This window comes from Theobroma umbraticum, unplaced genomic scaffold (assembly GCF_002168275.2).
Source record: "Theobroma umbraticum cultivar Fairchild unplaced genomic scaffold, ASM216827v3 scaffold_4.1, whole genome shotgun sequence".
Lineage (NCBI taxonomy): Eukaryota > Viridiplantae > Streptophyta > Magnoliopsida > Malvales > Malvaceae > Theobroma > Theobroma umbraticum.
In genome coordinates, this window is record NW_018397258.1 from 536,979 (window position 1) to 562,970 (window position 25,992).

Consider the following 25,992-nt stretch of genomic DNA (forward strand, 5'->3'; position numbering starts at 1 on the left):
TGGAAGTCTCAAAAAGCATCCAATTCCTCAGAAGGTGCCAATCACCTAAAAGACAGTAGAAGGAACTCTTGAGAATGGGGAGTGGGTAAAAAACATTGGCACCTTTTTTCCATGACTTTTTCTAACAAATTTGATTAATGCAAGTAAAAAGCATCAAGCTCCAACTTCAAAGTTTTTACCTCTAATTATTGCTTACAGTTAATATTTAAAGAAACCCAATATTAGAGACTTTACAGTTCTGATCACGAATCAAAACAACCAATCCATTTTTCCATGGGTACTTTTGGTTTCTGTTTTTTTTTCTGTCTAGTTGACCAATAATCAGGGAGGTGGGCACATCCACCGAGTCATCCAAAGGAAAAATACATACGTACATACAACTGTAATGCACGAGATGAGAGATCTAAGCACATGAAACTGCAAGTACATGAGCTGTAAAGCCTTGATATTTGGAAACAAAAAGGAATATACATTTTCTTGCTTCCTGCTAACAACTAAAGACACATTCCCCTTACTCTCAAGTCCCAAACATTTGAAAACTTTGAAACCATTGTTGGGTTGGGACTGTTAGGAGTTCATCTTCTTCTTCTTGTCTTGATACTGGTTTTTTCTTTTAAAAAATTTGTCAGCACTAAAGAAGGGGTTTGGCCTGCAACGATAGCTCTTAACAGAATGAAGTCAGCTTGGTGTTTGTGCAGTCCTTTTCTCGGACAGCAAAACTTTTACTTAATGCCCCATTGCTGCAACTGTAACCTGTCGCATTATTCATTGTAAAATTCTTTAAAACTAGTAGCACAATGGGGGTGGAAAAGGGTGTGCTTGGATGCTTTGGAAGGGAATATTTGTCTCGAAGTTTGCGTTGGTCCTTGCCTTGTCGACATGAGCTCTGTTCAGATTCTCGTTTTCATTGCGTTTCAAATGGTTTTTCTTTAACTTTCAACCCAAAGAACCATTCCATTATCATTTCATTTGGAACGGGACAATGACTTGAAAGACTTTACAGATTGATCTAGAAGGTTATACTTTTTCGTTGGAATGATGACAATAAGATATGATTACTTATAAACTTATCTGCCAGTTCTAGCTTTTTATCTGGTTTAAAACTACAGTTCAATTTGGCAGACCAGTTTTCCAGGTTTCCTACCATCTTGGTTGAACATTCAAACATATTCACGGGAGAAATCTGTGCCTTTTGATTGAAATCATTGGATCAAGTACTATATTATAATGATATTACAACAGTAATAAGTTTGGTTGGTAAGAATGTGATTCGACCAACATTGCAAGATCGGCAGTAAGTGTAGAAGACGTTGGGGAATTCTAACTGGTTTTCCAACTGTTCCAAGACAATTAGATTTGGAAAAGAAACATGGGTTTGTTGATCATCTTGATAAAAGAATCCTACGATGTAGTTAACCTATAATCCATCGGTCCAAATACTTGCTTTTGTTTTACCAACAATATCAGAACAATCTAATGGAAGGTTTCATACTCAATTATGGTCAAAGCAGATGAACTTCTGTAGAATCATGAGACTGAGAAATTGGATATGACGCTACTGTTTCCAGGGAAGAAATGGGTTTACTGGAAAGGTTGAATTTTCTAAGGAAAATTCACCATCGAATCACCAGGGAGAGTGGAAATTCACAGAAAGTTCCAGCTTTGAGCAATTCCATATTGGCCCGCCATTGAAATAATGCAGTACTAATAATGTCTTTTAATTTCCAGAAATGAGATAAGACAATACTATCAGAGGAGGGAAAACTTCAAAACTAGTCTCTAGGAAAATGACAGAGCAAAACAGGCCAATCGGAATCAATTATTTAAATTCGTTCTGAACTTCGTATTCATCATCAGTTTGGCTCTGTCTGCTTTGGGTAATATTATCTGATTCAGGATATGCACACAGATCTATCAAAGTAAACTACTTCTGGCTTAGAATCAAAGAACGTCATGCTTCCAAGTTCAAAGCTTGCGTATGCAGAATGGAAGCCTAGAAGATGAAAAATACCAGGATGAAAATTCCAGGAACAGTAAGGTATCAACTTGAATGCTTGGCCGCTCAAAGTTTGCAGTTATGTCTGAACAAAACCAAATTACATTCATAATTCATGTCATAAATTACATTGCAGCACTCATTTTGGGGAACAAATTCCATGAAACTGAAAGAAGAAACAGAATCAAATTGTCGACTATATTATTCAAGTTATTGCAACAGCACGTTCCAAGTACAAAAATCAGTATTCAACTGATAAGTTTTGAATCATCTCATGCATGGACTCAACAGCATTTTCATTTTACATAAGCCTTGCAGCAAAATAAAGAAAGAAAAAAGAAAAACGAAAAAAGATTAACAACCTATGAGTTGGACATTAGGGATGTCCTGATCTGCATATACATTGACAATGAACACCACATTAACAATTGAAAGGAACTTGAAAATGTCGATCTGTTGAAATCACCAAAAAACGAATTACCCACAAATATACATGAATTTGAGGTGCAAGCAAGAAAACCTTAGTAGCCTGAACTTTGCTCCACTGCCAATCATTTCAATGTATAAGTTTTACTTGATGAGCTAAATGTCACCTACGGCCTTAGTACTGAAACTTGATCGAGCAAAGGCATCATTTCTTGAAAAGAGCTCAAAGCTTTCCCCAGCTGATTGATTCCGCCTCAAGCCAAGAACACCGTTCTCATTACCAAGGTTCTTCTGCTGACCTCTCCCACGGTTAACGTATCTTTTGCTACCAAATCTACGACTAGAAACGCTACTTCCTGGTTTTGATTCAGGCCTTTCAACCACATCAGCCTCTCCCCAAACTTCAGACTCCCCATCAACACCAGTCATGCTCATAAGTTCCATCAAGTTGCTGCTGAAGCCCAAATCTGAATAGACTCTGCGTGAGTCCTTCATTGTTTGCCTGCCAAAATTACCGTCCAAATTCTCCTGAGGATTTCTGAATTCGACAGGTCGCCCCACTGTTTCCACCATCAAACATGGATTGCTAAATCCATTCCATGAATGTAGAGGAACCAATTTGCTCAACCCAGTTAACCAACCAACCACCTCTTTCATTGCAGGGCGGCGCTCCCTGCAAGACCTCACACATTTAGCTGCTATGACAGCCAACTGCTTCCTAACGATAGGATCCTTAGGAGGTGCAATCCTTGGATCATAAACAGCAACAATCTTCCCTTTCTTTACAAGAGGAATTGCCCAATCCACAATAGAAGGCGGTGAATGTGCAACATCGATAGCTTTTCTACCGCTTATAATCTCTAACAACAAGATCCCAAAACTAAAAACATCAGTTTTTGTACTCAAATTATCTGGGGTCACATAACAAGGATCAAGATACCCAATAGTACCAGCTGGTGGGGTTGATCTAAGCCTGTAATCATCAACACCACACCTGAGTGCCAAACCAAAATCACCCAATCTTGCATTGAAATTCCTATCAATTAACACATTTGCAGATTTAACATCTCTATGAATAATTGGAGGCTTTTGTGAGTGAAGTGTCTCCAAGGCTTTGGCAACTTGCAAGGCTAATCGAATTCTTCGACCCCAATACAAAGGCCGTGACGAATTAGAGTGAAGAACATCATATAATGTGCCATTACTCATAAATTCAACAACCAACAAACGATCTTTAGTGCCATTAGTAAAGCCAAGAAGGTTCACCAATCTGGGACTTTGAATCGTTGACAAGATTTCGATCTCGTTATCAGCTTCCGGGTTGGTTTCTTGGTTTCTTGAAGATGGTTTCTTGATGGCAACGTGGCGTCCCCTGATAACAGCCTTGTAGACACAGCCATGGCTACCTTTGCCTAGAAGCCTTTGGTCAGAGAACCCATTGGTGGCTGCTTCAAGGTCACCGTAATCAAACTGTTGGATCTTGATGGGTTTGTCCTGCTTGTTGGTGGCAGTTTTGCAAGATGAATTCTGGGTGGTTGTGGAGGTGGAGATTATGGAGATTGCTGATTCTGCTTTGCAAGAAAGGTAACCCATCAAAAAAGTTTCTTCCTTTTTTTCGTTCTTTCTTTTTTGGATCCTCAAGAGACTCTTGTGAAATGGGAAATTTGACGGTTTCACCAGAAATATGAATCAAAGAGTCAATATTTTGATCATTTCATGGCTGTGCTGCCAATACATGAAGAGGGAAAAAGTTGAAGGCTTTTTTCTATCTTGGAGTGAAGGAGGGGCTTTTGGGATTTGCAAAAATATTGCAGCGGCCAGTGCTTTGGCCTTTTATGTGGTGTTGGAAAGAGGAGAAAATTTTTGGGATATGGCCAGGGTGATGAGATTAACACAGAGCCCAACAAATTGGAATCCCAAGGAATTTTTAACCCCATAATTATGCCATGAATTGTGTATGCTCTGCCTGTTGCTGATATTTTAATTTTGTTGATCATTACATCAGATTAGCTGTATTTTTCTAGGCACTAGATTTAGTCAAACATTTAGTTTATGCAGAACCCCCAAGATAAACGTCTGATCACCAAGTCAATTTTGATACGCCAACGGTTCAAAGTTACCAAGGAAGAGCAGTAAAATGGAAAATTACACATCGGATTTGGATGTAGATATGTGGTTTACATCCACTCTCTTTCCCGCCCTTTTCTCTTTCCAGTGGATTCCAAATACAAAGAATATACCTTGATTACAGACTTGCATTTGGACAAATGAAGATGTTAACTTGAGACAGAAAATGTGTATCTGTAAAATAAATGATTCAAGTTCTTCTTTAAACTCTTCAATTGCACTGTTTCCCCACTTTTAAGATTCTTCTGTTTTGTCTTTCTGTTCTTCCCCTTTCTTTTTTCCTTTTTTCTCTTTTGAATGATTAAAGTGAAGAGTCTTGAAGCAAGAGAACAGTTACTACTTACCATCTAGGGGTCTGGGACATCCCCACTGAGGATATAAATTGTGTTTTCTTTTCTTCGGGGGCAGGCTCTGGCAAGTAAATTACTCCATTGCTGGACCAAAATGCCTTTTGAAAGTGGGCACCAAACCAACCATTTGTGAAAGGTGCACCTTAACGAAATCAAACTTCTTAAACCCTAAATCTTGAATCTTGAATTGTCACACGAGGAGTGTTCATGATTCAATTTCTTTTAAATGATTAACTGGCATCTATATCTAAATTATTGCTCTCAATTTTTGGTTTTGGATCACACTGTCCATGTTCCTTTTATATGTTAAAGTCACAACAGTTAGTTGCAATTAGCATTAAGGTAACAAACAGTTGTATGCCACTTGGCGCAGAGGCTTTTTCATGGTGCCGGGACAGAAACGACACAGACAGTAAACTCATCAATTAAAACTAATTTAAATGTTTGAAGCACAGAGAAATAAATGAGACAGAGCTGTACCAAGTTCCCTTCTCTCCAAACCCAATCTTGTATTTCCTCGTGAGTCGTACCTTGCCATTGTGGGATAGTGACTTTGGAGAAGACAGGGTGGGGTAGGATGGACGGTGCACGGTAGCTTCCATCACATTAAAAGCTCAGTGAAGTTTAAACTGTTTCACCTTCTTCTGAAACTTTAAAACCGCAAAATGATCGAAGTGTTCACGAGGTTTTCACCAGGTACCACTAGCAGCCGACTCTAAAGAAATTATAACCCAAAATTCTGAATGGCAAATACCTTGTATTCCCATGGTTTCACACATTCTTTTTCAATGACATTGATCGATCTTCACCCTCAATGGGCAGCAAAAGATTTGCGGGTTCTGACTTCACATGCAAACAGCTTGTGCTCGATTTGGATTGATCCAACTATCATATATCAACGAACATATACTACAAGAAATGTTTGATGGTGCCTTTAGTGCTGTTTCCTGCGAATTCTTATTGTCGTGAGAACAAAGTTTGAATAGTTCTTGTCTTTGAAATTCTTATCTACTTGTCATTGTATTGCTTGGAGGCTTCCTTGGGAAGAAAAAGTTGTTTGTTTTTTCTGTTCTTTTCTTCTCTTTTGCTGCCATGGCAGAGAAGTGGATTCAATATTTCCATGTCCTGGGCTCTTTTTCTGAAGAGGGAAAGGCATCAAATTCAACAAGTTACTGCTACAGGCTATGGCCCATTCCAGGCTGCTGGCAGGTAATTTCATTTCTTCAGTCTTTCATGGCCAAAAGCAAGAAGTTTAACATACACAGGATACTTTCAGCATGCGAAAAAAGGTATATCAATGAAAGCCTCGTGCCTGTTTTCCAGGCTTTGCCATTCTTCTCTAGTGAGAAGCTCTTCATGTTGCCTCATACTACTATTTAACAAGGTTGTATGTGAATCATGATTCAACTTTTTTGAAGGGAAAAACCAAAAGGTGAAAGAAAGATTGAAGTTGATTGAAAGGGCATCAACACAACACCCTCCTTTATGTCGTTCTGTAATTAAAGAGCAGGCAGGACTTGACAGGCTTGGTACATCGTAAACATTGTCACCTCTCAGGTCTAATCCATTTGAGTCCAAGTCTAGACAAAGTAAGAACTATAACAAAAGAGATCAGCTTGGGCCAAAATTAAAAAATCCAACAATGATTGGGCTAGACCCTTAATTGGCCTGCATCAACCCAACTTGAACTGGACTGACATCTTCATGAAGAGTTTTGCTGTTAGAACACAGGACTGCAAAGTTAATATTATAAATTTTGTCTACAAGGAAATGTTGACCACCCAGAGTTTGCTTCATTCCTTACTTAGAATTAGAAATGGTGTGATGGGCTCTGTTAAGTACCCCATTTCTTACTTATGTAAAGTATCACGTCAATAAAGATTCGGTAAATTTTAATATCACTACTTACATATTATTTATTTTTTATAATTCAATAATTTATTTAAGAATTGGAGTCTATCAGCAAATTCTACTTTCTCCTCTAGACTTGGTTTTATTTTAATCGGATACAGTCTGACTAGCAAGATTTTTTAAACTTTTCTAATCCAACTTTGATTTTTTTACTAATTACTAATTAATTAAAGAACAGTTTTTGAAAAATGACCATAACTTTTTAATATAAAAAAACAGAAATATTAACGACTTGGTGTCTTAAATGATTAAACTAGTTATATCACACCGACCTGCCAATAAATAATTAATTGGATAGCAGACCTTACCAATCTAATGTTATGGATTTAATTAAATTGAAAAACAAGGCTAATCCGATTTATAATTTAATAACAACAATTATTAAATATTCTGTTATGTATTTGACTTCAGAACAGAGTCCGATCAAACTCGGAACCTTCTAATCCGCCGACTAAAGCCGCAGTACTTTTTGAGTTGCATTTTTCAACAAGGCGCCCACTTCCGCGTACTCTTCAAACGCTCTAACATCCACCTTGCATCGCGTGAACTGTGGGATGAACAGCCAGAGGCCGGTGCTCAGCACGAACCCCACTGTCAACGGTCCTGTGACTAGCCACGGCGGCTGGCACTTGCTGTTCAATGCCTTCTTGAAAGCAATCTCTGCTGTCAAACAGAATCCATGGATGAGAAAAAACCAAGTCACCTCCCCGGTGGGAGTCATCCGCCCCAGGTAGTAGAACATTAGCTCGTGCATGATAGCGGATACTGCAAACGTGGAGAAAACAGATGGGATCGGAGCCCACTTTCTGCCGATCAGAGTCGAGGAAAATCTGAGGGTAGGTTCGTACACCGTGGGGCGAAGGATACTGGTCACCATCAGGTTCCATCTTTTGCCCCAAAAATCTTGCAGTGAGGTTGACAGGTACGGCTCATTGAATTGTGGCTCCAACTCTAGTCCCGAAAGGGATCGAACCATGGCTGCACCTGTGGCTAGGATGATCTCGAGGAGGAAATATATGTGCATAGAGTAAAGAAGCATAATGATCTTTGGGTGTATGTACTCGCTGTAGTCATAGACCCGTACAATCATGGCCAAAAGTATACCCTTTATAGCATAGTTTACAGGGCCTTCCTTGGATTTTCTAGTGGATGAATTTTCTTTCTCATGGCCGTTCTGATGTGATGTTGATGATGGTTTTTCTTTAATTTGGCCATTTAGCTGTGATTTTGGAGGTTGGTTGTGTTGGATCTTGATTGGCAGGCAAGCGACGGTCACAAAAAGTGGAAAAGAGGTAGGTGCAGTTAAAGGACCTTTATCAAAAGCAAATAGTAAGAGCTTGAAGTTACCAAGCCAAGCAATGAAAAAGGCTGTGACACCGCCAAGATGCGGCGAGGAGAGTTTGAGAGGGAGGAAGAGATAGAGAGACACGACAGGGAGTAGGAAAATGAGTCTTTTGGTTCCTTTTGGAACAATCTTGCCAATGGCGTAGCAGAAGCATAGAGATGTCAAGACAGACAACCATACCTTGATGAAGCTGCTGATCTCACCTTCCATTTGCTTTAACTGTCTTTAGTATCTTCCTGATCTTTGGTTTGTGTCCAATATGAACTTGACAAGCAAGGTCCCTTTCTTTATCCTTTGAAATACTCTGATTCAGATTAATAAGCAGAAGGAAAGAGAACAGAGGTATGGACTATGGAGGCAGAAGCAATGAGAGAGTCCCCCCAGTTTTAACTTTGGGGATCTTAGTTCTTTCAGAGTTAAATTCCTTTTTTTGGTCAGAACACAACACATGCAGTCAAAAATGTTGTCATATATTTCTAGAAGGTATGGTCTTTGTCTTCCCTGTGAATAGAAAAATGTACACTTGGTTGGTAGAAATTTCCATTCTAGCACTTTTTGTTTGAAGGCGCCCCATAAAATTATTATTTTTACCAACTCAGATTATTAAAAAAAGTCTTAATTAGTGCAAATTGAAGTTTATTTACGAATCCAATTTGACCCATACAAGTTCCTGTGTTGGTTTAATGGCTACTGACTCGTTTTATCTTTGCAAGTTTACTAAAATCTGGGTGATGTTTCTGGCTGCACCTCAGATAGGACCAAATCTGAGACAACCCTTGCAAAAGCTCCATATAGAGAAAGTCAACAACTGCACATAAAATCAATCTCAGCATAATAACCCAAAGTCAGGACAAGGTAATATAAGAAAAACAACTACCAAATGATTAACTTGGGCTGTTTCTGCAGTCTCCACATGGTACATTTTATAAGGACTTTCACTTTCCTTCTGGCTCTTGTTACAAATCATCATGTTTATAACACTTAGCATTACATATTCAATGATTCTGTATGATTCCAACATTTTACAAAGTATAGCAACAGATACTTATGATGAAAGTTATTCGCAATGACTGATGTTTAAATTGGGAAGTGTTCAGTTGCCAATCTATCTCTACGAGACTGCAATCCAGTGAACCTTTAACCCTGTTTAGAGCTGTTTGACTGTGTTGCAACAATGTTAGGGAGCCATCAATATCATCAACTTCCTTTGTCAAGTCATTATTCTTCCTTTTTCGAGGCAATTTTCTCGAGAATCTTTTCCATTTGGATTCAAACTCACAAGCTAAACACAAGAGAAGGAAACATCAATTGTTTTATGTGTTTTAACTTGTGCTATAGATCATACTGGAAATCACAAGTAAATCTAAAGAAATAGGTCAGACTAGTAAGTTTCACAGTGAGAAACACCAAAAGCTACAAACTCTTTTTACCTACTTTTAGGATTCCATTTGCTTGAGTCCTAGATACAAGCTGAGAACCTTTTATTTTGCTGACAAAATCCGAACTACCTTTTCACTTGCATTTTTCAACAAAGTTCCCACTTCCGCATACTCTTCAAACGCTCTGACATCCACCTTGCACCGCGTGAACTGTGGGATGAACAGCCAGAAGCCTGTGCCCAGCACGAACCCAACTGTCCACGGTCCCGTGACTAGCCGCGGCAGCCGGCACTTGTCATTCAATGCCTTCTTCAGAGCAATCTCCGCTGTCAGAAAGAATCCATGGATGAGAAAAAACAACGTCACCTCCCCGGTGGGAGTCATCCGCCCCATGTAGTAGAACATTAGCTCGTGCATGAGAGCAGAGACTACAAACCTGGAAAAAACAGATGGGATCGGAGCCCACTTTCTGCCGATCAGAGTCGAGGAAAATCGGAGGGTAGGTTCGTACACCGTGGGGCGCAGGATACTGGTCACCATGAGGTTCCATCTTTTGCCCCAAAAATCTTGTAGTGAGGTCGACAGGTACGGCTTATTGAACTGTGGCTCGAGCTCTAGCCTTGAAAGGGATCGAGCCATGGCTGCACTTAACGGCTAAGATGATCTCGAGGAGGAAATACATGTGCATAGCGTAAAGAAGCAATATGATCTTCGGATGCATGTAGTCGCTATAGTCATAGACTCGTACCATAATGACCAAAAGCAGACCCTTTATGGCATAGTTTACAGCGCCTTCCTTGGATTTTCTAGTAGATGAATTTTCTTTCTCATGGTGGTTCTGATGTGATTTTGATGATGGGTTTTCTTTAACTTGGCCATTTAGCTGTGATTTTGAAGGTTGGTTGCGCTGGATCTTGATGGGTAGGCAAGCCACAGTCAGAAAAGTTGGAAGAGAGGTTTGTGCAGTCAAAGGACCTTTGTCAAAGGCAAATAGTAAGAGTTTAAAGTTACCAAGCCAAGCAATGAAAAAGGCTGTCACACCACCAAGATTCGGCGAATAGAGATTGAGAGGGATGAAGAGAAAGAGACACACATCCGGAAGTAGGAAAATGAGTCTTTTGGTTCCTTTCGAAACCAACTGGCCAATGGCGTAGCAGTAGCATAGAGATGTCAAGACAGATAACCAGACCTTGATGAAGCTGCTGATCTCACCCTCCATTTTGCTTGTGTGTTGTATTTAATTGTCTTTAGTATCTTCTTGATCTTTGGATTGTGAGAAATATGAACTTAGACATGCAAGATGCCCTTCTTTATCCTTTTGGATACCCTTATCTAGATTAAGAAGCAGAATGGAAGAGTGAAGTATAGAATATGGTGGCAGAAGCGATAAGAGAGTCCCCCAAATTTTCACTTTGGGGATCATAGTTCTTACAGAGTTAAATTTCTTTTCTTGGTCAGCACACAACAAAGTCAAATCTGTCATGAATTATCAAAAGGTAGAAATATCCTTCTGCAGCTAACTTTCACTAGGACCTCCCAACAAAAATTAGTTATTTTAGAAATTTTGTTTTATGAATTTGAGCCAGACACGTTTCCTGTGTTCATTTAATGAATACTGAGTCGTTTTATCTTTGCAAGTTTACTAAAATTTGGGTGATGTTTCTGACTGGATCTCAGACAGGACCAAATCTGAGACAACACTTGCAAAAACTCAATTGCATAGAAAGTCAACAAACCAATATAAACTGAATAACCCAGACTCAGGACGAAGTAATAAAAGAGAAACGGCTACCCGGGCTTTTTCTGCAGTCTACACATGGTAAATTTTATGATGGTAATCATCCTTCAGTTAAAGAGAAATACATTATTTAGATAATCACCAGTAGGACTTTCACCTTTCCTCTGGCAATAGTTACAAATCATCATGTTTATAACAATTAGCATTACATATTCAATGATTCTTTATCATTACAACATTTTACAAAGTATAGCAACAGAAATTTATGATGAAAGTTACTGACAATGACTAAGTTAGGAAGTGTTCAGTTGCCAATCTATCTCTAAGTGACTGCAATCCAACGAACCTTTAACCCTGTTTAGAGCTGTTTGCCTGTGTTGCAACAATGTTAGGGAGCCATCATCACCATCAACTTCCTTGGTCAAGTCACTATTCTTCCTTTTGCGAGGCAATTTTCTTGAGAATCTTTTCCATTTGGATTCAAACTCACAAGCTAAACACAAGAAAAAGGAAACATCAATAGTTTCATGTGTTTTAACTTGTGTTATAGATCATAGTGGAAATCACGAGAAAATCTAAAGACATAGGTCAGACTAGCAAGTTTTACAGTAATAATTACCGAAGGCTACAAACTCCTTCACCTACTTTTAGGATTCCATTTGCTTGAGTCCTAGAATAACAAGGCAAAAGCATTCAACTAATGTTACATTCATCGGTATGAATTAAATATTGTCAAATGATATTTCTGATGAAAGATTAAGGGTAGTATTTAATCTATCTAACAAAGTGATGCTGGCAACTAAATACAATTGTATCAAAACACATAATTTATCCTAGAAATTTCAAACGTTAGGACATAGCTATAGCCTTGAGCCGTTTTTACAGGAACACTGGTTGTACATCAAAGACCTTGTTGGGTAAATGTAGCATCTTACAGAAGATACTATGAAGAAACGTATAATTTTTCAAATTGTCCCAAGATCAATGAAAAGGAATTAAATAAATGCATTCATCTAGATGAATTTATAGACTAGCAAGACAAAGTCTTCAAGATAACAGGAGCTGGTGGTAAGAAAAAGATGAAATTATCAAGAAGAAGACCAGTTGAACTCAGAATACTTCAGAGATCTCATGAAGTGAAATTTTTGCAGTCCAATTCATAGAAATAAGTCAGTGCATTCTCATAGAAAACAAACACTTGAGATACTTTTGCAACAACCAGTTTCATACACCCTTGACAAGAAATGAGAGACGATATAAACATGGGAAATACCTTCACTTTGGTCATTGAAACCTCGAATTATGCATGCACAAATCCATGGCCGTCCGGCGCGGGATGCTTTTGCACCACCTTTAAGTTCACCATTATGTTGTTTCAAACTGTGTATCAAAGCTCAATATTTAGCTGCTCAGTTTCTTATGAAAAGCAGAGCGATATGCCCAAAGCAGAGTCATTTGAAGGTTGCAACTAGCAACAATCATAATCAAAGTTGACAAGTTTTCAAAAGATAAGCTTATGTAAAGCAAATCACCCATCTGCAAGAGAAATTACATCAAATAAAGCAATTTGAACCAGCAATCAAAATTACACGTAAACGAATTAGACCCGGATAGGGATTTCAGATTCAATCAGAAGATAAAGCTTAATAAGATTGGAATATAAGAAAATGATTATCGTACCGGCGAGAGAAATCGGTGGTGACCCCAACGTAGGTTTTGACGGGGGCATTGGTGGAAAGAATCAGGTAAACGCACCATGATTTTGTTTTCGATTTTGCAATCGGACTCGACCCTGGGGACAACGACGATGATGGTGGGTGTTTCACAGAACGGAATGTTGTTGTGAGCAGCCTCATCATCTTGGGATTTTTATAGTCAAGGTTAAGATCAAGCTTTGCCCTTTATTTCCGTTCCCGCGGGTCAAAATCCTGTTAAACAGTTCGGTAATGGTTGGTACTTTTCCATTCCCAATTTTTTAATAAAAAAATTCTAAAATTTGAGAACAGATTATTGCAGATGCTAGTCTTGTAGTATTAGGAGAGATTTACCAGAAAGGGCTTGGATGTAAGGACCATTGATCTTGATAAATGGACTGTGTCGTATCTTGTGCCAGTCTGCTCCCGTGCCTTTCTTATAGCGCATTTCCAAGCGAGGACAGCCACGAATCAACAAAACTGGAGAGCAGTGAGGCGCTGCATTGATTGCGGGAGGCGTAGCAGATTCTCACAATAGCAAAGCTCCATTTCTCTTAGTGCAACAAGGTTTCCCAGCCACTCAGGCAGAGTTTCCAGGGCTGGACAACTGAATGTGTTCCATGTTAGGAGACATGTAAGGTACTTGATAGCCTCTGGCAAGGCTGCTAAATTTTCACAATCAGAGAACGAAACATGTCGAAGAGAGTTTAATCTTGTCATTCCTCCTGGCATTGAAACTAGACTATCACACCTGTCTATCCACAAAGACTCGAGTGAACTGTGGCCGCTCAACTCTGAAAATGATTCCAACTCGGGGCAATTGCTAATGGTTAAAGATTGAAGGGGACCAAGAGTTTGAAGCTCACCTGAGAAAGATCTAAGCTCCAGACAGTCCCTGATTTCAAGAGACAACAAGGATGGGTTGCCTTTTAGCAACCCTTGAGGCAACTGTACAAGCTCTGCGAATCCACTGATTATCAAATCGGAAAAAGTGGTGATCCTTGTTACCATCCTTAGTAAGTCTATGCTGCAATCATCGAGTTTCATTGATGCAGCAGAAGGAAGCTCTGGTAACTCGCCCAAATTTGGTCACCCATCAATCACCAATTGCTTTAGGCTTGGAAGTATAATTGTCCTTCATTAGTTGCCCATCCCAATAAATTGCTCATGTTTTCGATGGACAGTGTTTGCAGTGATACAAAGCCATTACCACCAGCATTTCCCTGTAAATCGCTGCAGAAGGACATTGTGGCCTCCATCTCATTGATTGTGAGAACCTCAAGAGCTGGTAGCTTCTGTAGCAGAGGAAGCTGAACACACCTTTGGCATTTAATTAAGGAGAGCTCTACAAGATTTGTAAGACATGGATTCATCAACCAACTAGGAAATTTTTAGCCCACATAATTCTTGATTTCCAACTTTTTTGGTTCAAAACTTGGCTGAAAGCCTTCAATAACATGCTCAACGTTTTCTTTAACATGCACCTCATCAGCATGCTCCCACCATAATTTCAATGACTGCAGGCTCCACTTCTCCTTCAAGTTGGCCCTCTTCGCACTCTTGGAACATCTAGCGTTAGACACATTCTCAAGGTTCCTAATTTCAAGTTCTCCTTGTAAGTCTAGGTTCTGCAACTCTGCTATACTACATGAAGCTTCCTTGCCAACTATGAATACTGCCAATGTTTGAAGTGACCTGAGATCACCGATTCCATTTGGCAACTTATTTAATAATCTACAATCATATAAATTCAAATGCCTGAGATTGATTAACTTTCTCATATCTTTGGGCAGCTTCTGCAGACGGGTGCAGTACTTGAGTATTAAAGATTGTAAATTGAAAAGGCTACAGACTGTATTTGGTAACCTTTTGATAAGAGTGCTAGAGAGGTCAAGATACCTTAAGTGAATCAACAAACTGATGGACTTCCATATCTTCTTTATACCAGTATTGCTTATATCTAAGGAGGGCAAGGATTTGAAGCTCAAGATCAATTTGCGAGATACTTTTGCAATCTTCCAGTGTCCAGACAGTAGAAGGAAGGATCTCAACTTGCAGGCATTTCTTGAGGGCCTTGGAATCTTATTATCCGCACAAAACACTGATAAGTGGCGTGTCCCTGTTGGAACACTCAACCGCTTGCTGACTTCTACTGTCACACAACTGCTACCAGCAACAGCTTTCGCAAGATCATGGAGAAGATGATGCATTTCACAGTCCATGATGTTCTGATCATGGTCTGTGGTTGCATTTTGGAAGAAAGAGCTCCATAGTAATTCATTAAAGTATTCATTTCCAACTTCTTCCGGCGACTTTCCTGGAGGTACTTGGATAAATCCTTCTGCTGTCCATAGAAAAATGAGTTTATCCTCATTTATCCTGCAGTTCTTAGGAAACAGTGAACAATAGGCAAAACATTGTTTCAGATGTAATGGCAGACTATCATAGCTTAGTCTTAAAACGGGGTAAAATTCCATTTTCTTCCTCCACTTGCTGCCTTATCTCGCTATCTTTAACAAATAAGCACTCACTTTTTTTCCCTCTCAAATGCATCAAACTTCCTAAAGACTTTGCTGCTAGAGGTACACCCCTGCACTTCTTTGCAGTTTCTTTCCCAATTGCTATGAAACTTGAAATCTCCTGGTCTTCCAGACTTGAATGCTCGATGCTCAAATAGTAACCAGCAATCTTCATCTGATAATCCCTCCAAATGGTAGGGAGCAAAGGTGCCTGCAACCAACGCAACTTTCTCACTAGGGGTTGTTACTAACTACTAAGATCTTGCTGCCTACAGAACCATGCCTATCTGAATTCTTCAATCTGTCCCATTTTTCTTGATCATCATTCCATAAATCATCCAAAACTAGTAAAAACCTGTGTCCCTGTATCAGTTCTTGAACGCGGCGGTGAATTGATTCCGTTTCCTGAAGATCACATCGCTTCCCAGTTGTAGATTCAATAATTGCTTTCATTAGTCGCTTTACATCAAAGTCCTCAGAGACACAAACCCAAATTCTACATTCAAAATTCTCCTGCACCCTCTCATCATTGTAGACCAACTTGGCAAGCGTTGTCTTAGCTAACCCACCGATTCCAACCACAGGAAGCACTGACACGTCTCTTTGATCAGCTGAGCTCAGCAGAAGGGTCACAATCTTTTCTTTGTCTGCTTCTCTGCCCAGAACTTCAGACTCTAGTAGGTAAGAATCTGATTGTAGTCTTTGAGGGAACTGACTCCTGGAATCAGCCAATCTATCTCCCAGATGGAACTTGAACCTCTCGTCTGCAACAGCATCTAATCTCTCCGCTATATTCTTCAACTTGTTTTCATTTGATAACGAAACATAATCGGATTTGATTGTGAGAAGAAGTACTGTGCCTCATTCAATATGCAACGCGAGAGTTTCTTGTAAGCATGAGACTCCACCCGCCGCCGTGAGGCTTCTGTCATGTATTCCTCCAACAAGTCATTGGCATCATAGGCTAAATCCTTAAGCTTTATCAACCAATTTTTAACTGCCTTATCCATTGCTTGTCGATCTTCTGCATCTTCCAGGACAGCTTGAATTGTTGATAAGACACCTTGAAGTTTCCTCATCTCCTTCTCAGCGCCCCGCAACAGTGCATACGTTTCGAATGTCTCAGAAGTTGACTTCTCAAATATCACCTGCAAAAGAGCGGAAAGGACTGCCTCTGCCATTGCTGGTGCTCACAGTGGGAAACGATGGCAACAGCAGAAGTCAAGTCTTTGCTAAGTGTACCTAAAACTTCAGACACCCCCGAAAGTTCATGGAGTCAACTAGATACTTTCCTGGTATGGGGGTCTTTGGAAATTAATATAGGGAACGCGTTAATTTGCATGAAATATTTTAACAGAGAGACCCAGGAAACTGCAGAGAATTAATATGTACCAAATGGCAAAGCATGTTGCAAGATGAAGGGTGGACAACAAAAGAAAAATAATAATAGCAAAATCATTGTCATTTGGCTTCTCTATTAAGAAAAGATTGATGCTTTGTACAACCTTTAGATCCTTTATGCCAGTAAACAGTTCTATTGATATTCAAGGTAATGCCTGATTTGATGCTTTGGGTCTCCCAGTTTTATTTCATAAAAAATATCACATAAATTGCATCTTCGTTATAAAGATGTGAAATTCATGACTCTTTAAGATCATGGCATACACACTGCTAACAACTTATTTTACAAAATAAGGCTTCCATCATTTATATTTTGAGCTTGAGATTTCCCTCACAAACTCATCTTCAAACTTAAAATCAAAACCTACACTCAAACGGTTGATTTATTAATTAGTGCGTAATCCCTCATTTTAAAAAAAAATTCAAATCCTCCTTAGTTAAAAGAAAAAAAAACCTTAGAACCAAAACTCCAGTAGTTGATTCATGTTTCAATGATCATAACATAAAGAACGTACAGAATTCAAAATCAATACCAGTATCAGGGCATTGGCATTGGGTTTTCTTTATTTAAAGCAAATATAGAAGGCCTTGATAGCTGTAGTTCGCTCATATCAAATAATTAATCATACATTCAACTGGGTGAGAGTGTACTGAAATTTACATTTTCTAGTTGAGATAAAAAGAAAAATATAGTATGTTATTGCGATTTGGTTTCTAACTTGCCAAAGCGAGATTTAAAATAAGATTCTATCCGGTTCCAAAGTGAGAACCTGGATCCAAAGAATCGAACTATCACTGATTTGCTTGATCCTTCTCTCACAAATTCTAAGTTCTTGGTGATGCTATTCTGAATATTTTCCATTTCATCAAGTAAGGGTAATGCAACTGAACCCTGAGATTCCTGGTTTTTGATCCATCCACGTAGCAAATAATTCACCACCTGTATAAACAATTACGGGAAGTTGTATGAATGCCACAATTTAAAAGAATGAGAAAATCAAACTCTGATTGGATGGATTTGTTAAAGTTTTGAGAGAACAGAAATTTAAAGAAAAACTGAAAATTATGCAGTCATTTGTTCTTGACAACAACTATCTTTGTACAATCATAGCTATATCATATTTCCTGTATCTCTAGTCGAAGAAAAGAAAAACTACCATGGGAAGTAACATAGTAACCCCTTTTTAACCTAAGGCCAAAAGAATACCACAAGATCCTAGCAAAACACACATTCAAAATTGATATTATACATACAAAATGAATGGTCATAGGGAGATTAGATGTGCAAAGCGGGCCAATCAGCGATAACGTACCTCGGGAACTTCATCATGAGGGCAGTGGCCAGCTGGGCTGATCTCATAGTATGGAGCATCAGGAACTTGCTTTTTCACCTGAAGACCCCAGACAGGCTTCACCCAGGGGTCTTCTTTTCCGTACATCAGACAGATAGGCACATTGTTCATATGGCACCTATAAAATCACAACTGAAAGTCCATAACTTGAAGCAGACAGGTAGCTTGTCTACACAGCATGAACATGATTTTTCCATACAAGTTAAAAATCTTTTCATACTACATACCTCGATAAAGCCTCCCTCAAGGAAAGCTCTCCTTGAGGAGCAAACATAATTGAAGCAAATGATGCAGCAGCAGCAGGATGTTGCGTTGTCTCAAGAATACGAGAAAAGACTTTGTCAACGTTTGTAGAATGATCTGCATAAACCTGTCTAAGTATATCCGCAATACTTTCAGGATCACTTATTTTTTGCCAACTGAAATCAAGAGGTGCAAGAAGAAGTTCAGTAAGAGCAATAAGAGATAAGAAAAAAAAGAAAGTGCAGCAGTTTGCTTCTGGATTACTAAATAAAGATATTATACCTAACTTTTATAAAACTCTCAAACAATATAATTCTCAAAGTGAAGAAAACAATTGCAAAATGACTTGATCTCTTATCCAAGTAAAAACCTCAATAAGCCAATTATTAATGTGACATCTGTGGGTTTAAAATGCACATGTCTAAGAACAAGAAGAACACCATATCATCTAATACCAAAGAAAAAAGGCCACACTTACACAAATTCTGTCAGCTTTCTAACACTTTCTGGTAGAGGAAATGTTCCAGACCATGAAAATATCCTTGCTAGTCTTGGAGATCTTATCGGATTAGGTAGAAATCCCCAAAAAGGAGTTGCATTAAGTAGTGCAACACCCTTCACTAATTGAGGATTGCATGCTGCAAAGTATAGAGCAACAAATCCTCCTAGTGAGTTACCAACAATATACACTGGTTCACCAATAACCTGTGAGAGAAAAAGCTAAGGTCAATATTGCTGTCTTTACATTATATTAATGCATTCATTTATCTGAAACCAAAGAGTTATGTGATTCCTAAAGCCATTTTAGCTAGAATAGGAGATTTTCTCCGTAATCTATCTTTTGTTCATGGCTATAGTGAGGTGGTCCAGTGCCATTGCTCACAATCTACAAGATAGATACTTGGTTATGAATCTCTTACTGCAATTAATGTGCTCCTTAACCAGTAATCTTTTTCAACCAGAAATCAGTTCTCTTAATAGTGAGAAAGTAGAAAAACTTGAATACCCATGCATACAGGTTCAGATAAACAAACAAGATTAGCAAACGCTTGAAATAAACAACATAAAGATGCAAAAAATAAACTAGATTTTTTCTTTTTAATTGAATAAAAGGAGGACTTCCCCTTAAACTCATGTAACCTTATGAGACAATGCCAAATAGAAGGATGGCAGTAAGCAAATGTAGCATGAAGTCACACATGCACCATTGTTATCATCTAAATAAAAATGTATTCAGTGTAGATAAATAACCTCAATGTCTAAACATGCAGTTAGAGGCATTGCAGAAGAGTGGATTAGAGTTAAAATGCAAATCTATTAGTACCTCTTCTACAAAGTAGCGAACTTGATCCCGCCATAAATCCATAGAGTAAGCAAGATCACTTGCCCATGGTTCAGTTTCATCCCCAAATCCCCACACAAGATCCTTCGTTTCTGAGATAGACTCCTCCTTAGATTGGGAAGTGGGATCTTCAATTGGCAATGACATGCCTTGCCCAAGAAAGTCAATTGCCCATACCCTATAATCATGACCCAAATCCTTCAGTTGCTTCTCGTAATGAAAAGAACCAACACCAAAACCGGGAAGAAAGAGCAGTGGCGGAGAATTCACATTTTCACAACCTGATTTCTCGTAATGCACATTAAGTTTAGGCTTCCACTCCCAGAAACAACTGCTTATAGAAGCTCCACGTTCGCCATTGGACTCATCAGGCAACCCCGGAATCAAAACTTTGGTTACTGAGTCCCCAGTTTCTGACATACTTCCCACCTCGTCTTCTCTACCAATCACATAACCATTATAATTCCCACTGAAGACCTTTGACTCAACATTTTTAGACCCTTCAAGAGCATTGAACGGCCTTGAACCTTTCCCATGATAGACATTCTTCAACAAAGGGTGATCTTTATTAGATAATCCCAGTGACCCACTTCTGCTATTAATCCTAGTACACAAAATTCTATGTTTTCTGCGCAAAGGGATCTTTACTTGCTGTCTTGTTGAGCTTTTCTTTACTAATAATCTACTCTTTAAATTACAGCATGGAGGAGAACTGTATGAGATGACTTCCATGCTTAGAAATTATTCTGCGTTTATCAGCAAAACCAAATATCTTAGCAAAAAAAAACTTAACTTTACCCTATGGTCGATCACAGAAAAATAGAGAACAGAGAGAGAAAGAACATCAAGAACAGGCAAAGAAACAAACTTAGAGCCTGGTACCAAGTTGAGTGATCTTACTCTTTCCTTTCAATCAAAGGATTAAACATAAATTCTCTCAGTAACAAGAAAATCATAACAATAATAATCCAAATCGTCTACTTTTTCTTCACTAGGAGCTTAAATCCATGAAAGAAACAACCATAAAACAGACCCAAACTCAAACTATTCTGGGCAGTTGTTCTTTTCAAAGAAAACGAACTTAAAATTCATGAAAAAAGTAAAGCTTATTTACTTTGACAGCATAAACTAGGAAAGCAGAATTGATGAATCAGCAACAGTAGAGGATTAGTTTATCCTTAGAAACAGAAGGGTGGGGGAGATTAGGGGCTGTTTTTACCTTTAATTCTGAAAGACAAGTGTCATTGGCGTCTGCTATTATTTTATTTTTCCGGGTCCAAAATGGTTGCCAGTCTTTTCCACTAACGTGGGAGATTCCACCACAATCTGTAGAAAAGAGAGCCGGTTGCTTCAAAGCTTCTTCTTCCTATATAAAGCCAAGAAACTCTGTTCCACATTCAAGGTCGACCTTTTAATTAATAAGAATTTCAGTGTTTTTATATAAAATTTATGAAATTATTATTACTTTATTACAATGATCAACAAAATAAAGATAAAAGCATTTAAAATTACTTTATTAAAACTAAAGTGAGTAATTTTGGTTAAAATTGAATAAATTCGATTAATATGATTTAATTAATTTAAAAATGAGTGTGAGTTCAATTGAGTAACACAGTTTGTTTCGATTTTGAAAATAGTTTTCGATTAAGCGAATTAGCGAATCAAGGATTATAAACATATAGGTAGGTATACTTTATATTTGAGTATTTATTTATTTTAAATGTTTTTAATTATGTTTGTTCAAATATTTTAATGTTAGTAAAGTTTACGTTGTTGTTAAAATTTCATAATTAAATTTTGTTTATTTTATAATTAACATAAAAAATAAAATTAAAAAATTGAATTAAATACATTAAGATTATAATATAAAAATTTTATTATTTCAATCATGGATCAAATTAATCAATTAATACTTGATTTCGATCTCATAAATTAATTTATTTATAAATTTTTTTTACCTAAATTAATCGAACCGACCATCTGCTCATATCTGACCAGAAAAATCTTCTAGAATACAAACAAAGAAGGGCCATTGAAGAAATTGAAGGAAAGAAAGGGAGAGAAGCAAAGAGCAGTGGGACTACACTTGTCTCTATCCCCTCTACTCAATCATGCCACCTCAGCATCACTTGTTGTTATGCTCTGTACCCAGAAACATTCATACATCCTACAACTCCCCACCTTCACCGCTCGTTCATAAGGTTAGTTTTAAAAGATGTAACTCTCCAGTTGACACCTCGTCAGTTGCAAGTGAACGTAAATATTATCGGTCGCAGAGATACAGAACCTCAGGAGATAATTATCTTTACGCAAACATGCTATGGACATCGTCCAATAAGTTTTTGTACTTGTCTTTGAGATCTCGACAATGATACCACTTCCCCTATTTTCTTTGCGTAATAAAATCATTCCCTCTTATTAATCCATCTAATTCGATTAATCGATTAATACTTGATTTCCGATCTTCGATTACTTTATAGAATAAATTTTTATTAAAGAAATTGCGATGTGAAATCAATTAAATGGATTAAATAATATTATTAATTGACTTAATTGATTTTTTTAATATATTTTAATCAAATTGACCGACTTTTTTATATTAACTAAATTTTATGATTAATCAACTTAATTCAATTTTAATTTATTTAATCGAAATTCTTTTAAGAAATGAGCTTAAATGCAATCAAGCTTATTTTTTAAGTTTTTTTTTTATTTTTTATATGTTAATTACATAATAAATAATCTAACAAATAAAAATTACACGATAAATAATCCAAATTTTCTTTTTCATTCATTTTAAACTCTGTTAATTCGGTTAATTGATCAAACAAATATTGAAAAATATTTTTTTATTTAATATTTGGAAGCCCGTTGGGCCTACAGTATAACATTGCTTACTTCTTGTATGGGCGGTTGGGTGAGAGTGGGTTAAACCACGTTCAATTATGATCTGTTGATGCGGTCCCCATCCTTTGACCCTTAGGCCTTGGCCTTGTGCCCACTTGGGCTTCAATCATTATCTCAAAATCCGGAAGATCTTGCTTTCTTTCTTTCTTTATTCTTTTTGGGGTATTGGAAGATCTTGATAATTTTACTATTATATGATATATATATATATATATATATATATAAGAAAAAACCCAATCAAATTCATTTTCCTGATTGGGATGACACCCAAGTAAAACAAAGCAAGTTTCTAAATGAAAAAGAATGAATGGATTGTTTCATTTCATCCTTAGAATTAATGCGAGAGGAAAAAAGACATTTGACTGTTATCATTTCAGATCATTTGATCAATAGTCATCATCTGATCTTCTGTGGTTGACAAAAGTATCTACAGCAGACTGCATGCTATTTCCAAATATCCCCGTACTAGGAGCAGAGCTCCTGAACCTCTTTGATCCACTTGGGGGAGGAGCAGATTGCTGCACAACCAAAACTGAGGTTGGGGATTCGAAATCTGTTGATACTAATGTCTCCCCGAGCGGTCCCAACTCTGGGAAATCACTCCAGTTTGATAACCCTGATGTTAATGGAGATATTGTGCCATGTCCTCTTCCTACTATGTACAAATCGAAGTTGTTGTAATCTGAAGTTACGATCGATACAATCTGGTCTCCACTGTTGACTTGTTTCTCAATGTAAGCTACGGATTTATCATGCATTGTCCTAAACCTGAACTCATTCACATAATCATCGTCAAACTGCTTCTCCTTTTCTCTCTCAAACATGGCTGTGAAAATCCCTGACTCGTCATCTTCTGGAGCGTTCTCGCTCATGTCATAGACATCTTTTCCTGGAAGAAATCGCACTACGGTTAGATTTAGGCCTGGCGTGCCCACCATTCTCCAGGCATAAGCTAATGCCTCCCGGTCATCAGGTCCCTCAACGAACAACATGGCTATGCCACATTCCCGCCAGCCATTTTGTGATTCTGCGCAAACGGATGAAGTCAGGCCACGGTCCACAAGTAAGCCAATGGTGCAAGGTGCACTCGCCAGCAAATTTTGGTTCACTTGTTTATGCTGGAGGTTTTCATCGGTCCATCCACCGTCGGCACTTGGTTGCTTGTGAAATGGGATCAAGATGATATTGGCATGCTTGTCTAGTGCAAAGTTGCTCACGTCCTGATGCATGGTGTCGTAAGGGGACACTGCTGTTAGTGGCTGAACCGTTGCTGCATGGTTGTTGTTCTCGAAGGATTCAAAGGCACTGACAATCTGCTCCGCCTCAGCTTTTTCTCGAGTGGCATTCTTCCCAACATCTGCTTCCTTTTGCTTATCGTGGAAAATTAGCATAGCTGTGGCCCGTCCCGTGAGCTCAACCAAATGGACAGCAAAGACTGTGATTGGGGATCTTCTCGTGGCATTTGAGATTTGCAAGAGATTAATCAAGCCGGACAAGTTCCTGGTGGAATAAACGCATACAAGGAATCGAAGTGGTGCGTCTTTACTTTTCTCCAAGTTCCTATGATAGTATTGCTTCAAATGTCTTGCGGACTTGTGAGTGAAACTGACTATCGGGCAAATAATGATGGTCATAATCAACAGGGCAGACACAATCCAAGAAAACGTTTGCTGGTCAAAACCCTGAAATGTGATATACTTTTAGCAACAATATAAGGAATAACAATTAACCATGAAAAGTAAATTAAAACGCACCTTCATGTTTCGACCTTCATTAAGAACAATGAGCACAAGAACACCTTTGGCGTTCATCAGGACTCCAAGAGCCAAACTATCTCGCTTTGGGCACTTGAAGTACAGGCAGACGAGAAGAGTGCTCACGATCTTGGCAGAGCAAGCGAGAAGTATGACTAGCAGAGCCACTCCAAGAGGAAAGTCAGCAAACATATATAGAAGATTGGTTCTCGAACCCGTAACCAGGAAGGTAGGCGGCAGTAGGATCCCTACAACGTACTCCTCAATTTTGTCCATGATCGTAGTCCCGAGCTCTCCACTGGGTATCATGAGCCCAAACATGAAAGCTCCAAAAATGGAATGTGCGCCACATAATTCTGTGATATATCCACAAAAGACCACCCCTGATAGAATGAGACACACGTGCGTATCACTATATTTGCCTTCTGTTGATGTTTCTTTGCTTGCTGCAGCTTGTTTCATCAACCAAGCGATTAATGGACGCATCATGAACCAGAAGGCTGTCATGCTCAAAATGACTGGGATTGCCACGTGCAGTTTCTCATGTGCATTGATCAAAGATATTGTTCCCACAAGAAGAAACCAGGAAGATACATCACAGACAGCGGCTGCAGTCAGGGCCGTTTTACCAAGATCCGTGTACATGAGCTTGAGGTCCGAAAGCATCCGAGCTAGGTCCGGAAAGCTTGTAACGCTGAGGGCAATAGCCCAGAAGAAAGCACCTATGAAAGGCGCTCGTTGTTTTTGTTTTTCCCACACCAGGTAATACAACCCCGCTCCTGCAGACATCGGCAAAATGATACCAGCAATGGCAATGCTCAAAGCTGTTTTTCCGATCCTCCGAATTGGGGTCAAGTCCATCTCGAGACCCACTAGGAACATATAGAAGGTGACGCCAAGGTTCGCCAATGTCTCCATACACAAAACCGTCTCGAAAGGAGTGATATTATTTGATACCCAGCTTATGTCACCCAGAGCGCTTGGACCAAGCACAATGCCAGCCTACATACATACAATATATACACAAAAAAACCAACAATTACCATATAAGCTTCTTTAATAACAAAGGAACAAGGCATTCAGGACATCGAGGGTTGAAATTGAACATACAAGAATCTCAGCAACAAAGCGAGGTTGACGAAGAGGTCTGAGGAAGAGCATCAGAACACGACTAAACAATATGATGATGGTTAATTGCAGCATGAACGTGGGCACTAATTTCACCACGGGGTTCACGGATTGCCAGTAATTGTCGGTTAAGGGCCTGGTATCATTATAACATATTCGAAATTCATTGTTCAAGCCAAAGAATATCTTGTACTTGCCTTTCAGGAAGACCTCTGGTTTATGAGCCATTTTTTAGCACCCAGGTCTTTCTTCTTGCCAGCGCCTTGCCTTCACCAATGAGCAAATTAATAGGGCATGCAGTCGATTACTTAGGAAAACATTGATGCTATTTAATGCTAGATAATTAAGATTGTTGGTTGTAAGTTGCCACTATAACAATG

General features: G+C 38.6%; 5 protein-coding genes and 2 pseudogenes across 6 annotated transcripts; all 7 read right to left on the reverse strand.

Moving 5' to 3' along the window:
- Positions 1–2,171: 2,171 nt before the first annotated feature.
- Positions 2,172–4,351, reverse strand: LOC110414554 (Protein kinase superfamily protein). Its single transcript, XM_021425825.2, has one exon. It carries the CDS (start codon positions 4,013–4,015, stop codon positions 2,579–2,581), a length of 1,437 nt encoding a protein of 478 aa, XP_021281500.1. The 5' UTR covers positions 4,016–4,351; the 3' UTR covers positions 2,172–2,578.
- A 2,697-nt stretch (positions 4,352–7,048) lies between these two features.
- ASAT1 (acyl-CoA sterol acyl transferase 1) lies at positions 7,049–8,600 on the reverse strand. Its single transcript, XM_021425827.2, has one exon. It carries the CDS (start codon positions 8,363–8,365, stop codon positions 7,262–7,264), a length of 1,104 nt encoding a protein of 367 aa, XP_021281502.1. The 5' UTR covers positions 8,366–8,600; the 3' UTR covers positions 7,049–7,261.
- A 278-nt stretch (positions 8,601–8,878) lies between these two features.
- Positions 8,879–11,134, reverse strand: LOC110414555 (acyl-CoA--sterol O-acyltransferase 1 pseudogene; annotated as a pseudogene).
- A 209-nt stretch (positions 11,135–11,343) lies between these two features.
- Positions 11,344–13,460, reverse strand: LOC110414560 (Excinuclease ABC, C subunit, N-terminal). Its single transcript, XM_089783055.1, has 4 exons — positions 13,321–13,460; positions 12,953–13,200; positions 12,546–12,652; positions 11,344–11,765 (listed from the first exon to the last, which is right to left on the reverse strand). Exons 2-4 carry the CDS (start codon positions 13,129–13,131, stop codon positions 11,566–11,568), a joined length of 486 nt encoding a protein of 161 aa, XP_089639181.1. The 5' UTR covers positions 13,132–13,200; positions 13,321–13,460; the 3' UTR covers positions 11,344–11,565.
- A 366-nt stretch (positions 13,461–13,826) lies between these two features.
- On the reverse strand, positions 13,827–17,206 carry LOC149527331 (putative disease resistance protein RGA3; annotated as a pseudogene).
- Positions 17,207–17,405: 199 nt separating this feature from the next.
- On the reverse strand, positions 17,406–21,235 carry PPH (pheophytinase). Of its 2 annotated transcripts, none has more exons than XM_021425821.2 (6): positions 21,043–21,235; positions 19,806–20,569; positions 18,960–19,186; positions 18,466–18,657; positions 18,200–18,356; positions 17,406–17,826 (listed from the first exon to the last, which is right to left on the reverse strand). In XM_021425821.2, exons 2-6 carry the CDS (start codon positions 20,553–20,555, stop codon positions 17,584–17,586), a joined length of 1,569 nt encoding a protein of 522 aa, XP_021281496.1. In that variant the 5' UTR covers positions 20,556–20,569; positions 21,043–21,235; the 3' UTR covers positions 17,406–17,583. The 2 variants fall into 2 exon arrangements, with proteins under 2 accessions (XP_021281496.1, XP_021281498.1); XM_021425823.1 differs by lacking the exon at positions 21,043–21,235 and adding an exon at positions 20,938–21,042.
- A 1,670-nt stretch (positions 21,236–22,905) lies between these two features.
- On the reverse strand, positions 22,906–25,882 carry LOC110414551 (cation/H(+) antiporter 15-like). Its single transcript, XM_021425820.2, has 3 exons — positions 25,595–25,882; positions 24,485–25,486; positions 22,906–24,412 (listed from the first exon to the last, which is right to left on the reverse strand). The coding sequence occupies exons 1-3, from the start codon at positions 25,838–25,840 to the stop codon at positions 23,117–23,119; spliced, it is 2,544 nt and encodes an 847-aa protein (XP_021281495.1). The 5' UTR covers positions 25,841–25,882; the 3' UTR covers positions 22,906–23,116.
- Between the last annotated feature and the right edge of the window lie 110 nt (positions 25,883–25,992).